The sequence below is a fragment of the Priceomyces carsonii genome, assembly GCF_900007245.1.
Source record: "Priceomyces carsonii strain CBS4050 genome assembly, scaffold: Debaryomyces_carsonii_scaffold_1, whole genome shotgun sequence".
In the NCBI taxonomy this organism is placed as follows: Eukaryota; Fungi; Ascomycota; class Pichiomycetes; order Serinales; family Debaryomycetaceae; genus Priceomyces; species Priceomyces carsonii.
Window position 1 is genome coordinate 1,234,929 of NW_026946674.1, and position 12,438 is coordinate 1,247,366.

General features: G+C 38.1%; 6 protein-coding genes across 6 annotated transcripts; 2 read left to right on the top strand and 4 right to left on the bottom strand.

Moving 5' to 3' along the window:
• Nucleotides 1-268: 268 nt before the first annotated feature.
• Nucleotides 269-1,867, top strand: PRCAT00000682001 (uncharacterized protein; the record flags this gene model as incomplete). The annotated part of the gene is made up of 1 exon (XM_062956588.1): nucleotides 269-1,867. The coding sequence occupies one exon, from the start codon at nucleotides 269-271 to the stop codon at nucleotides 1,865-1,867; it is 1,599 nt and encodes a 532-aa protein (XP_062807515.1).
• Nucleotides 1,868-2,230: 363 nt separating this feature from the next.
• Nucleotides 2,231-3,568, bottom strand: PRCAT00000683001 (putative protein kinase; the record flags this gene model as incomplete). Its single annotated transcript, XM_062956590.1, has 1 exon — nucleotides 2,231-3,568. The coding sequence occupies one exon, from the start codon at nucleotides 3,566-3,568 to the stop codon at nucleotides 2,231-2,233; it is 1,338 nt and encodes a 445-aa protein (XP_062807516.1).
• A 176-nt stretch (nucleotides 3,569-3,744) lies between these two features.
• On the bottom strand, nucleotides 3,745-5,109 carry PRCAT00000684001 (uncharacterized protein; the record flags this gene model as incomplete). The annotated part of the gene is made up of 1 exon (XM_062956591.1): nucleotides 3,745-5,109. One exon carries the CDS (start codon nucleotides 5,107-5,109, stop codon nucleotides 3,745-3,747), a length of 1,365 nt encoding a protein of 454 aa, XP_062807517.1.
• An 875-nt stretch (nucleotides 5,110-5,984) lies between these two features.
• On the bottom strand, nucleotides 5,985-7,706 carry PRCAT00000685001 (uncharacterized protein; the record flags this gene model as incomplete). The annotated part of the gene is made up of 1 exon (XM_062956592.1): nucleotides 5,985-7,706. The coding sequence occupies one exon, from the start codon at nucleotides 7,704-7,706 to the stop codon at nucleotides 5,985-5,987; it is 1,722 nt and encodes a 573-aa protein (XP_062807518.1).
• A 1,383-nt stretch (nucleotides 7,707-9,089) lies between these two features.
• On the bottom strand, nucleotides 9,090-10,697 carry PRCAT00000686001 (uncharacterized protein; the record flags this gene model as incomplete). Its single annotated transcript, XM_062956593.1, has 1 exon — nucleotides 9,090-10,697. One exon carries the CDS (start codon nucleotides 10,695-10,697, stop codon nucleotides 9,090-9,092), a length of 1,608 nt encoding a protein of 535 aa, XP_062807519.1.
• Nucleotides 10,698-10,832: 135 nt separating this feature from the next.
• PRCAT00000687001 (uncharacterized protein) lies at nucleotides 10,833-11,381 on the top strand (the record flags this gene model as incomplete). Its single annotated transcript, XM_062956594.1, has 1 exon — nucleotides 10,833-11,381. One exon carries the CDS (start codon nucleotides 10,833-10,835, stop codon nucleotides 11,379-11,381), a length of 549 nt encoding a protein of 182 aa, XP_062807520.1.
• Nucleotides 11,382-12,438: the final 1,057 nt, after the last annotated feature.

A 12,438-nucleotide genomic window follows, 5' to 3' on the forward strand; every position in this document is an offset into this window, starting at 1 on the left:
TATCGAGTACAGAATGTATCTTGCCATAGTGCTCTTTCAATTGTTATTCTTAAGTTGTTTTCATATCACCCCAATTTAGCTAATCGAATGTAGTGATGGTCGCAGATCTTTGAGTCATGTGATGATCATTGATAACCAAAAAATTTTAGGTCTGCGGGTTACAAACAGTGCGAGGATATAAGGAGTATTGGCAGTAAAAGACAGTAACAAAATTTTTTAAGAGATCATCTTCCTATATAGTTGACGAGAATTTGATGCTTCATTTCTGATGGCGATGAACGCATCTATTTTCTTCTTGGGTTTTATTCCGGTGGTAACTCTTGTACATGTTTTATCATGTGTACCCTTATTTGAGTTGTATCACTGGAGCCCATTCAAGCCTGATGTATCAGATTATTATGCGGCTGGTCTCTCAGGTTTACTTCTGCCTCTTCTAATTCGTGCCCTAAAGCGATTAGGTGAGGATGGTGGAAATTACAAGAGGATTTTTGTTCCATTGGCAGAACAAGTAGTCAGGATGTTGTGTGTGGTTTATATTTCGAGTGATGGCATATTGAAGTGGGAACCTTTGTTAATTTTCTTTTTCAATTATGGGCTAATTGAGATAATAATCAAGCTGTATCAGACGTGCCCTTTGGGGTATCAAAGAAGATATCGTAGGTTTTTGAATTACTACAACATGTTTAAGAGATATGAGGCACTAGATGAAATATCTCATTCTTGTCGCAGCGACTATAAGAGAATATTTGAGAACGCTATTTGTGACTTTGATGATTCAAAGAGAGACTCCGTTGGCTCTTTCAACTCTGAAGAAACCCTTGTCTCAAAGGTCTCGTTCAGAGAGCTTCCCTCTACCTTCAACCTCAAGGATGATTGTGCTACTAACGAAGACACCTCACCAAGTTCCCCTTTACTAATTGCGAGTAATCATGATCATTTGTGTCACAATCTAGTAGAGAGGTTATATTCAGTGAGTCCCAAAAATACCTATCATTTAGATCATAAAGCTGCTTGTGTCATAGTGAATGATGCCGATAATTCAACTGATCGAAGTTCTAATGATTCAGTTGAAGGTATCAATTGCAATTCTTTATGCGATGAGCTGGAACATAGCTCTAATTCACAATACGAAATTCTGATATCTCTGAAAACTAGATTTGGTGGTGGCGGTGGTGGTGGTTTCAAATACAAGATGCCGAACGGTTCAACTTTAAAACTCGGTGGCGGTGGTGGATTTGACTATCAGCATTCAGATTGCTCAGGAGATGAAGTCTCTGATTCAGAAGAGGAATTTGCTGAAAGAGGTTATCGCTGGCTTTTACCTAACTTAATATTGCACGGTGAATTCCGCAGGAAAGCTTATAAGAAACCCACAGAGTCCTCGCATTTACTCACTCAAAAACTATCTAGCTACACCCTAAGTTCTTCTAAGCAGACTGATATAATATCCTTGGGTGGTGATTTGGAGTCACAAGGTCGACCCCTGACCACCTCGGACAGGTTCAGCAAGTTTAAAGATTTCATATGTTCTCACTTGGACCAAGACCAAAATATTCAATTAAACATTGATCCTTTTTTCAAGAGATTCAGTTTTTTAACGATAGAAGTGTCTTCGATTTACGCTTTCATTGCATTATTCAATAATATGATATGGAATTGGATGAGTTTTGTGATGATTGTCGCTTTTTTCACCACGCATAAAAGTTGCTTTATAATGATTTTTGTTGCCTTAACGTTCTTACAGATTACGGAGTTGTATTATTTGAATAGATGCATCAGGGCGTTTAAAGTCAATTTAATTTTGCAACTTATCCTCAATATAATATTTGCATCAACCACATATTTGAGTGTTCTTTTCTTGTCTTAACGAATTAAACCTACTTGTGGATATTTTTATATCATTGTGTATTCCTTTTTAGATTAAATGTCATTATTTATTATTTATCATCATATTTTTTTTGATTTTTGCAACTTTCATACAAAAATTGTCCGAAATTATAATAATTACACAAACTGAACCAGACCCTTACTATACAATAGGATAAATAGCTTCTAGAGTTTATATTTAATTAGATTTAATGATTAAAAACACATATTTATACATTTTAGCAAACACCTTGAGTACCTTAATAAATACCATAATAAATACCATAATAAATACCATAATAAATACATTAATAAATACCTTAAGTTTAATAATGTGAAACAAACGAGAACAGGTGAGCACGTATTAAAACCTGGAGTTCATGAAGTGATCATTTGTGAACGAAAAACCATCGATATGCAAAATATCCTCCGTATGTAAATTTGAAGAAGGCGGTGTAAAAGGCATGTTAGTGAATTCAGTATCAAAATTTTCAGCCAATATTGAATCCGTGATGATTGGGAGGATAGGAGGCAAGAGGCAGTCATCTTGATTCGAATGCTCCAAGTCATCCCAATTCACGTTCCTGAAAAACCTGTGCTGCTTGGCTTTATCAAAATTTTCATCTATGTTCAATCTTTTTTCTGGATTAGACTGCAAAAGCTTCCTCAAAAAGTCTTTAGCATCATTACTTAAGTAATAGGGATATTTTAAAGTCTTTTTCATTGAAAGAATTTTTTGAATTATCTTGGTATTATTATTCCCTGTAAAAGGTGGCGATCCTGTGAGTAAATCGAATGCGACGCAACCTAGAGACCACCAATCGACTCTGTAGTCATAAGGCTCTCCCCTGATAATCTCAGGGGCCATATATTGGACCGTGCCTGTAATGGAGTGAACTCTATCAGTTTCACTTGATACTTTCGAAAGACCAAAGTCAGTCAAGACCAAATTTCCATTTGAATTAAGCATACAGTTCTCTGGCTTCAAATCTCTATAAATGACCTTCAACTTCAAATGTAAATATCGAAGAGCAAGAATCATTTGAGCAATATAAAAACTTGCATTTTTCTCGGAAAGAAATCTCTCTTGAGCTAAATGATGAAACAATTCCCCTCCATCTAAATATTCCAATATTAAATAAACCTTATTATTATCTTGAAACGCGTAAAAAAGCTTTACAATATTTGGATGGTTGACCATTTCCAAAAGATTCTTTTCGTTCAAAGCCCGTTTATAATTCACATTATTGATTTCGTTAGTATTTTCATTGATAATTAAAGACGCTTTTTTAAACTGTTTCTGAGCAAACAATTTCCCTGTAGATATTTCTCTTACCAAAAGCACTTTGCCATAGGCACCCCTTCCCAATACTTTGATAGGTTCGAAATCAGTAATTTTAGGCTTGTATATTTTAGACTTTGCTGATGATGATATAAATGCCTCGCTAATATCAATTTCATAGGATCCAGATATCGCGGATTGTCTTCGAGGCTTCTTCTCTATAGGGATGGGTAGCTCAGATACAGAGTTTGAGTACTCCTCGACCAAGTTATTTTCATCATTTTCATTCTTTTCATTTTCGGGGGAACCTTCCGCATCTTCAAGTAGTTTATAGTTGAGTTCAGAGGGACCTAAGTTCACCTGACTTATTCTATCAGATAAGATAATGTCATCATCATCCATATTGAATACTTCAGTCATCTCGCTCTATTTCAACAATGATGACACCACCCTTCCCTAAGCATTTAGATTTTAGTGATGTTTTTTCTAAAGTGCTATTATTTTTTGATGCTTATTATCAAGGCACGTTTCTACAAATTTTTTTGGCGATAAAAATTCATTTATATAGAGGTAGAAATATTTATTAAAAGGCTTAATCAGACCGGCTGTTTAGAGCTTGCTCTTAGATAGAGCTTATCTTTTATCATGGCAAAATTCATTATAAGATCTGACATATCTTCATTGTTGAGGTCAACAGGATTTAAATTGGTATCTTTGAATATGATGCTTAGGTTCAATTCTCTTGCAATATATGTACTTTGGGCAGTCAGCAATTTGTATCTCACAAGAGCACTCAAGTCCGAAGGTGATTTTAACCTGTCCTTAGGAACTTTCAAAGCAATCACTTCATCTTCATCGTTCCCAACGTAAACTTTGACCTTCAAGATTTGCTTCACTACATTTTTGGAGGACGTCTCAAGTCCACAGCTATTTTCTGTAGGCATATCATTTCGATCCTTCTCGACAATTCCAATACCTAATGACTCGTCCAAAATTGACAGCGTGACCCTCAGTACAGAATAGACAGAATCATGTTTCAAGGAAAGTGAACCACTTTCTAGCATGGTATGGGAACCACAGAGCGTACTCATATTTGTCACATCCACATTACGACTAGATACCAGCTTGATGGTATTCGCTTTCGATCTAAGGCTCTTTGTATTGCTGACGAGACTAGACGTGCTCAGAGAAAGAGACCCATTTCTCAAAATAGATGGATGCAAATTCCTTTCTTTAGGAACAGAAGATCCCTGGTCTTCCGCTTTCGTAATTAAGCTGTTATTTCCAACCAAATTCTTAGTAATTAAAGGTTGCCTTGATTGAGAATCTACACTCAACGTAGAAAGTCCTCGGGTTACATCGGGCGTTGAATTTGATTTTATCTTCGAGGTTGATACCCGGGGACTAGAATTCTGCGCCGGATAGTGAATACCTAACCCTGAAACCTCTCCATCATTTTTCTTGTTGTCAAATCGACTAACCTTGCCTCTGGACAAGTTCATAGAAGGACTACGAAAGAGTTTGGAGTCATTTTTCTTTTGCCTTGATACGGAAGAAGGTCTTGCTGGAGATCTCAAAGAGAGACTCCTGCCAAAGATCTTATTGTTGGAGTCACTGTCAGAAGGCAGCAAGCCATAATTCAGTCTTCTTTTTAAGATAGGATTTCGCAATTTCCCCGATACATTATTTGCCCTTTCGCTATCAATGTCCACATCCATAGAAGGAAGCGGTGGAGTAACATAGCAGCTTGTGGGACGCGGTGCCGGACTGACTGTATTGGCCAGGGTCCTTTTTCTGGTGCCGTATTCTGATTCATCAAACCTTGCCACAGCTGGAGAATTAGGAGCTGAGTCAAATACAGACGACTGATCAGTAGAGTTACTATCAGTAGCGCTATCGTCTATTGACATGCCGCTCGAAACTTTCCGCAGACGCTTCCAGAACTTGCTTCTGAAGGGCATTTCTCCTTATGTAGCAGTCCGTAATGATAACACCCCCGATGATTGTAGCCTTGTGCGTGTGCGCCTATCTCCAGACCTCTACGGTTACTTTTTTTTTTTTGAGAACTCTTAGGATCCTCTTATCTATTAGACCAACTGTACTGTTGAGTAGGTATATGTCAGTCTAAATTTGTTTAACCAAATGATAACTTTTCTCTTGCAAATGTCAAGGTTCCGTTAATTTCAATTAAATTGAGATGGATAAAGAATTCCACTACTGCATATTAGCATCAAAATTTTCCGGCACGGGAAATACCGTACGCGTGAAGCTAAGTAGCATCAGGGTCTCGCATAGTACATTTATTCGAATCTGTAAGTCGATATGTGAGATAAGTCTCAATAATAATTTAAGAGGCTGCTAGTCAGTCCTCGCGAGCAGTGCTTAGAAAAATCTTGCTGCTTGAGTGAATCTTCACTGCTCTTTAAGACAGATTCCCTGCAAGAAGCACCTGCAGCCGTAACATGATCGGCGGGCAATCCTTGCAAGGTACCACGTATGATTAGCCAATGATTGTTCTTTCGCATTCGTTTACGATGTCTTACTAGCAGTGCTGAAATTGTAATAGGTGTGAAGCTAGTAGAAAGTCATGCGCTATGCGATGTAAAACACGTAAATATCGAAAGGGGGTGCAGAAGTAACTGAAACGAGCTAATTCTGCAGTATCTATCGTCCCTAGTTTTCTCGAATAATCACAGATTTACTTGTTCCTAAGCTGGATTAAGGACTAGGCACATTACATGGCTGCAACTGTTCGTCTCATGAAATCTTCATTTACTCTAATTACATAATTATACTAGACTTTTCACATGCATACAAGCGCCATTTCGAATGGAAATCATGCAGCAGGATGGGATCTCCGTGTTCGTACCAAGACCAAACTGACCTTGTCCTGAGATTTTATATATGCCAAGAGTTGATCATCATCAAGCTCCTGGGAACTGTCCTTGACCCGCAAGCCGTAGTGGTTGATCAAATTGTAATCTTTGTAGATCTTATACGAAAGTAGTTTCTTTAAATAGACGATCGACATGAGATTTGTGCGCTTGATTTTAAGTGCGATCATGTCATCCGTGTTTTGTAAGGTTAATTTGATCTTGATATGAGAAGCTTGTGTTGTTCCTTCAGATTGACCTAGACCTGTAGAAGCTGAGCGATAGCGAAAAGCTAAGGGAGAAACAGCCATCTTTACTTGAGGCTCATCATCTTCGAATATTGGCGTTGATGGAGTGACTGGTGAATGGGGATTCAACTCGTCGCTCATACGAAAATTATTTGGATTAGGAGTAAAAGGACGCGACAATGAAGAATTGCACTCATCACTGGACTGCGATTCGTTAGAACGATGGCAGTGGTCAGTTTTGCTATCACAACCCACAGATGTAGACGATATTGTAGGGGAGTTCTTCATCAGATCATTTGTGGAATGATCTACGTCGAGATCAGCTTCCTCACTTGATTCGTCGTCATTATCATATCTGTCAATCAAGGATGTATAGCTCATCAAAGTATTCGAGCTTGTGCTATGCTGAAGATTATTAGCACTGGATTCTGGCTCGTGCTCAGCTTGATTTTTATTTGAAATTTTAACTATGTTCAAAGGACGTACACTATCGGTCACCCTATCGAATGCCGTCTTTTTTATAGGTGATAGGGGAGCTGTTGGTGAATAAAAAGTCGATGTCTGCATCAATTCAATGACGCTTATGGAACCAGGAAACAATCTATTATTGATCTCGAGGTCTGGTAGTGTTTCATTCTCACCTGTTACATACTTTCTAGAACTGTTCATAAAGTCGTAAATCTCCTGTGAGGTAGATATTTTTTTCACTTTCAAAAGTGAGTCAAAGTAAGTGTTCATCTGCTTACCACTTACCATTAAGTCATCCAAAAATTTCTTATCAATATTCGTACTGCTTATAGAGACGCAGCTGAAGGAGCTTTGTGGTCCCAATGGCTGCGGTAACTTTGGTAGCTGTGAAGGGTCTACCAAATTAAGTATGCTCATGTGTAATTTATAAAAGTCTTGGTAAAACTTGCCGACGTAGACAGATTCTTTACTTGACATTTTAAACTCTATCCTGTACCAAAACCTTGAAGATACCGTTTGAAAAATATTTGTAACACTCAGGCTCTTAGGGTATGGTCGAACTACGTCAGCACCTTGTCCCACATCGTAATTAATGGCATTCAACCATTGTAAACTTATTGGGTTTACGCTGTCATTCAAAGCAATGTCAACGTAGGAAGCTGGAACAAGTCCGTATGTGTTTGCTTTGTCTATGCTTTGCACTTTGAGCCATCCGTTTCCTGGTCTCTCTATCAATATAACATGATCTCCTTTACTAACACTGAGCTCCTGGCTGTGCTCTCCTTTGAATACGTACTTCAAGACCAAGACAATCACTGTTGGTTTGTCTGATCCTGGTGTCAGCGGCGATGATAATGTAGAAGTACTAGCATTCAAAACGGGTGTCGAAATGGATAATTTGTGCAAATTTTTCTTAGACCTGTTCTGTTTCGCCCTGAAAAGCCCCGATGGTGTCTTCGTTTCTTGCATAGCACTGATATCTATACTAAAGTTCTTGATAACCCGTTATCACTACCTTTTCCAAGCAAAATGCCCTAGCCTTTAATCCTAGACTCAATTGAAAAAGCACCTAACAGAGCTTCCACGACGACGACGATACCGCTGTGTACTGGCAGCAGTCAGACCACTTATGTATTTGATTCTGTCGTCTCCCCAGGGCGCGTCGATTTTCAACCGTCGTTACTGCTGTTTCTCCTGTCCTCCTTTCCTTTTTCAGGTGAAAAATGCAACAATTATGATACATCCCGCATCCTATTGTGAATAATTGTGGGTTACATGAGCCGCTCCTATGTCCTTTCATTTACTGATTTCAAAGCGGAACAAATACGGCAAATATTACCTGGTACGTCTATCAGATTTGGAAAAAATCTTATCGTGTGAAGGATAACAGGGAAAAGGAGAGACGGAACCAAGTCAGAAGCGCGGCAGCAGGAGGCCTCCAGCAACATGGTGCATGGGTACACTAAGCAGCGACATCATTATTTCAAACAAAAAAACTGCAGCTGAAGTAGGAAACCGAGGGAGGAAAGTAACTGGAGTAGAAAAGCTGTTTAGAGCTAGACGACAACGTTATTTGAACGGTGGCAGTGTAGCGAGAGAAAGTTGTGAAAAATAGCCGTATGTCAACGCGTCTTTGTTGATTAGACGGCGCACGCTGGTTGGTCGAACGTAGAAGAAGCACTGGCACAGAACAAGGAAATAAACAAAAACATGTAGAAGAGCAATAGAAAAGAGCCTCAATAGTAAACAAGGGTGGTTATGGACAGGAACTATTTTTCTGTTCAGATGTGATTTATGGATTTGACCAATCTTGGTCGCCACGGTGATAAAATAAATATCACCGAATCATCACAGATCTTGCATTGGTTTAGGGGACAACCATGATAGTAAACCGTAGATTATGGCAGGTATTGTCTAAATATTATATTGTCCAATATAGTTGATTGTTAAAAACAAGATAGAAATAAAACATGAAATTCCATTTGTAAGAAAAGCCAGTGCATAGATCGCACAATAGACTTAACCAGAGAACAAGAAAATTAGACAACATATCAACTGAGAAATAGGTTAAGGCATATACTAGAAATGCAATTCTGGGCACAGCTGCTGTGGAAATTGTAGAGCATTACGGGTCCCCGAAGGTGTTACTTTGACGTAACTGTATTATGAAGTAGTTTATTGTTCAAGGATAATGTGACGTAGAATTACTCCTTCAAGTGAAAGTTCATATATACTTGAGATAATGAAGGACTAAAATGAATAGCAATAATCTTTAATAATATAATAGTAGAAGTAAAAGTCATTCTTGTTGCATAATCTTTGAAATTGGCGCATGTAAACCAAGCTTAGGTTTTACGAGGTTTTCAAGAGTATCTTGTTATTGTATCTCAAGAACTCCACGAGATCAGAGGTAAAGTGATCAATATCCTCGAAATTCTTCTGATGCGGTAGTCTGACGTAAAGTTTATCGAACAGCACTTTAGTAGCCAAAAGTCTCTTGAAAACTTCAGCTGAAGTAATATGTGCTTTGTTCAAACTCACAGTGATTATCTCTTTATTGGGCATCGAAGCGATTTTGCATTCAACCAAGTTCATGCTCCTAAATGAGTTATTCTTTGAAAGACTGAATTCATCACCAGAACTACAGTGTGGAGATTTCATTCCTTGATATGTGTAGGTCTCTCCCATCAAGGGATTTCTTTTTAAAGTTGCGGAGTTCGTTGAAGACCCCGAAGTATATCTCGCTTGATGCTTCAGAGGAAAGCTAGCCATGGAGGCGATCGGAGTGGGTATTGCAGGAGTCTGATCCTGTCTAACGGGGCTCGACATTCTAGGGCTCAGGTTTAATGAGGAAGGCAGCTTTCTTTTCAAGGTCGGTTGCTTTGCCAGCTTCTTAAAACTTCCAAAATTATTAATTTGTTGATAATGATTATAAATATTCTTAGATTTACTACGTTGAGGCAAATCTTTATTAATTTGAGATTTATCAGTATCATCATCATCATCTTCATCATCTTCTTCAGCACCTCGCTCAAATATATCTTCACTTAAATCGGCACTGTCATCTTTCAGTACTTCAGGGTCCGTTTCCGTCTCTTCTTCGATTCCCTCAGAACCTGGCAATACCCTATCACTGATCTCTTCATTCTTCAAATTAATATCATCTGATTTATTTATCCTAAAACCTGGCAAGTCTTTATAATCTGGTTCTAACCAGTCAATTAATATTTTCGAATACTGATAATGTTCACTCGAAATTAGATTATTAATGTAAACGTTCAAATCATAGCATCTTCTCGATAAAATGGTATTCAAAGAATCAGGCTTGTTACTAGGAATAGGTTCTGGTAATTTAGGTAATCTAAGGTCGGTTCCCTTATCCTTAAGTTTAGACAATGTTTCCAATAAAGAAAGATGTAAGTTATAAAAATCTTGATAGTAGCGGCACAAATACACCTTTGTTTGGTTTGATAAAGAGACATCAACACGGTACCAGTACCTCTCTTTATATGATAATACGTTTGAAATCAACGCGGAGACAGGGTATGGACGATTATTTATAGTAATTGGGGCGTTCAACTTCATTAAGTTTTTAATTTGTAGTTCTAGATAGTTCGTATGGTCGAAGTCAGTCAACTCTATTGAATTATTGTTTTCATACAACCAATTAAGGGTAATCGGATTGGTTGAGTCATTGATTGCAATATCCACGTAAGAAGCTGGCACCAATCCAGGAGGTATCATTTTGTCAATGAATTTCACGAGAACCCATCCATTGCCTGGCCTGTCTAACAACTTCAAAATGTCTCCCTTCTTGACAGAAAGTTCGTTTTTGCCCTCCCCATCGAATGTATACTTAGAAACTAGTATGATGTTCGAAAGTAGATTGCAAGTCACTCCTTCCTCATTCTTTGGCTCAGAAATCACCAATGTCTTGGCCGGTTTTGCTGTTCGAAACATGCTCTTATCTTATCGGCTGATCCTCTGCTCAAATCACCTTGTAGTGTTTTTCTTTTGAAGTGTATTAAGTATCTAAAAATTAAGGGTGGTTAGCAAAGTAGACCTTGAATCTTGTTACAAAGCCCCTTGTTATTGATGTCTAAAATAGCTAAAGCCGTAATCAAACAATTTACAAAAAGGAAACAACTAAAACAAACAAAAACAGTCTTACGAGCGACGGCCAAAAGTTTTAAGAAGATCTCAGAGAAAAATAGGTTCAGCCCTTCAGTTCGCGAGGATACCAAAACAAAAAAATTGACGACAAACATTTCACCAGACCGCGTTTTGGAATGTATACACGTTGAACATTTAGGTTATCAGACGAAGAGATTTTGCTTGCAAACCATCAAATTGGAAAACAAGAAGGGCCTCCGAAAGACACAAGCAACATTACTAAAGGTTGCTAGTATTAGTGCGAAGATTATAGCAAAGTTGCTTAGACTAACTGGAATAAAGACGCCAATAATCAAATTAGGAGCGACGAGCGACAGGAAGAAGAAAAGAAAAGAAAAGAAAGAGCATTGTCTGAAAACAAAGGGACGAGAGCATTTTCGCTTCGCTATAAGTTACATTAGTAGTTTTCAAGAGTTACTCATTAATTATTTTACCGTTTTGTACGTAACCATTACGTGCACAAGGGCATAAAAAAAAAAAATTTTTTTTCGTACAATAGGCAGACCGATGCGTTGAAAAATTTTCGGAGATGAAAACACGTCCTATTCAAAGGTTTTTATTGTAATTCTCCTATTCAAAATCAGAATCTTGACTTGTAATCACAATAGAGAGCCACCGAAATCCAAGTTTCGCTACTGAACAGTATCTAGATATCATTGATTTACTGTAGATGTACCCATCACGCGAACCACGCTAATTACAGAACATTACTAGTTTGGATTTTATAATGAAGGGTAGATAATCTACTTCCAGCCATTTTTGCTCAACCAAATAGAAGTATCTTGGTCTCGCTGGTAATCCGGAAGGGTAAAATATGTTAAAGAAGAAGAAAAGTATATAGAAATCATTTTTACTCTTCGCAAAACTAAAGATTGTATGGTATTGGCACTATGCACGTGCCAAAAAGAATTACCCTTCACACACAGCCATGCACACTCCTGCGTGGATCCGCGGAGAAATCAGTTTATATTAATATGTACTTGCCTGCATTTCTGCAAGCACCGTTGGTTTCAAACGCCCATAACTTCATGCTAATATGGATGTGAGCTCGGTGACGAGATCTAGAGGGGTGTTGTGGGTGCAAATCAATGCTTGATTTCAGTATGGCTATTGTATGGATTTATTAAGTGAGCAATTATGCATTAACCTAGCAAGTCAATTCAAAATAGCATATATAGCAGAAGAGGAGATTGGGGTGCATCCAGCTGCAATAAACTTTTTTTCCTTAAAGTGACCGTTATCATTGCAGTTGGAGAATATCGTACCTGATCATTCCGGCCAACTGTGACGACTCGCCGAAACGGAATGCATAAAATTTTCATCTGTCTTTTTCCGTGGAACTCCCCTAATTTTATTTATCATACGTTGTTTTTTGGTTCCATGGGATCCTCAAAGTCTTCCCTTAATTACTGTAAATGCGATGTGTGTATGCAGCTACAATAGTATGCAAATTCGCTTTGCACGCCCGTAGTCAGTAACTACTCTACGATCCATGTTTTCATTACTAGTTACCAATACTTAGCTGAAT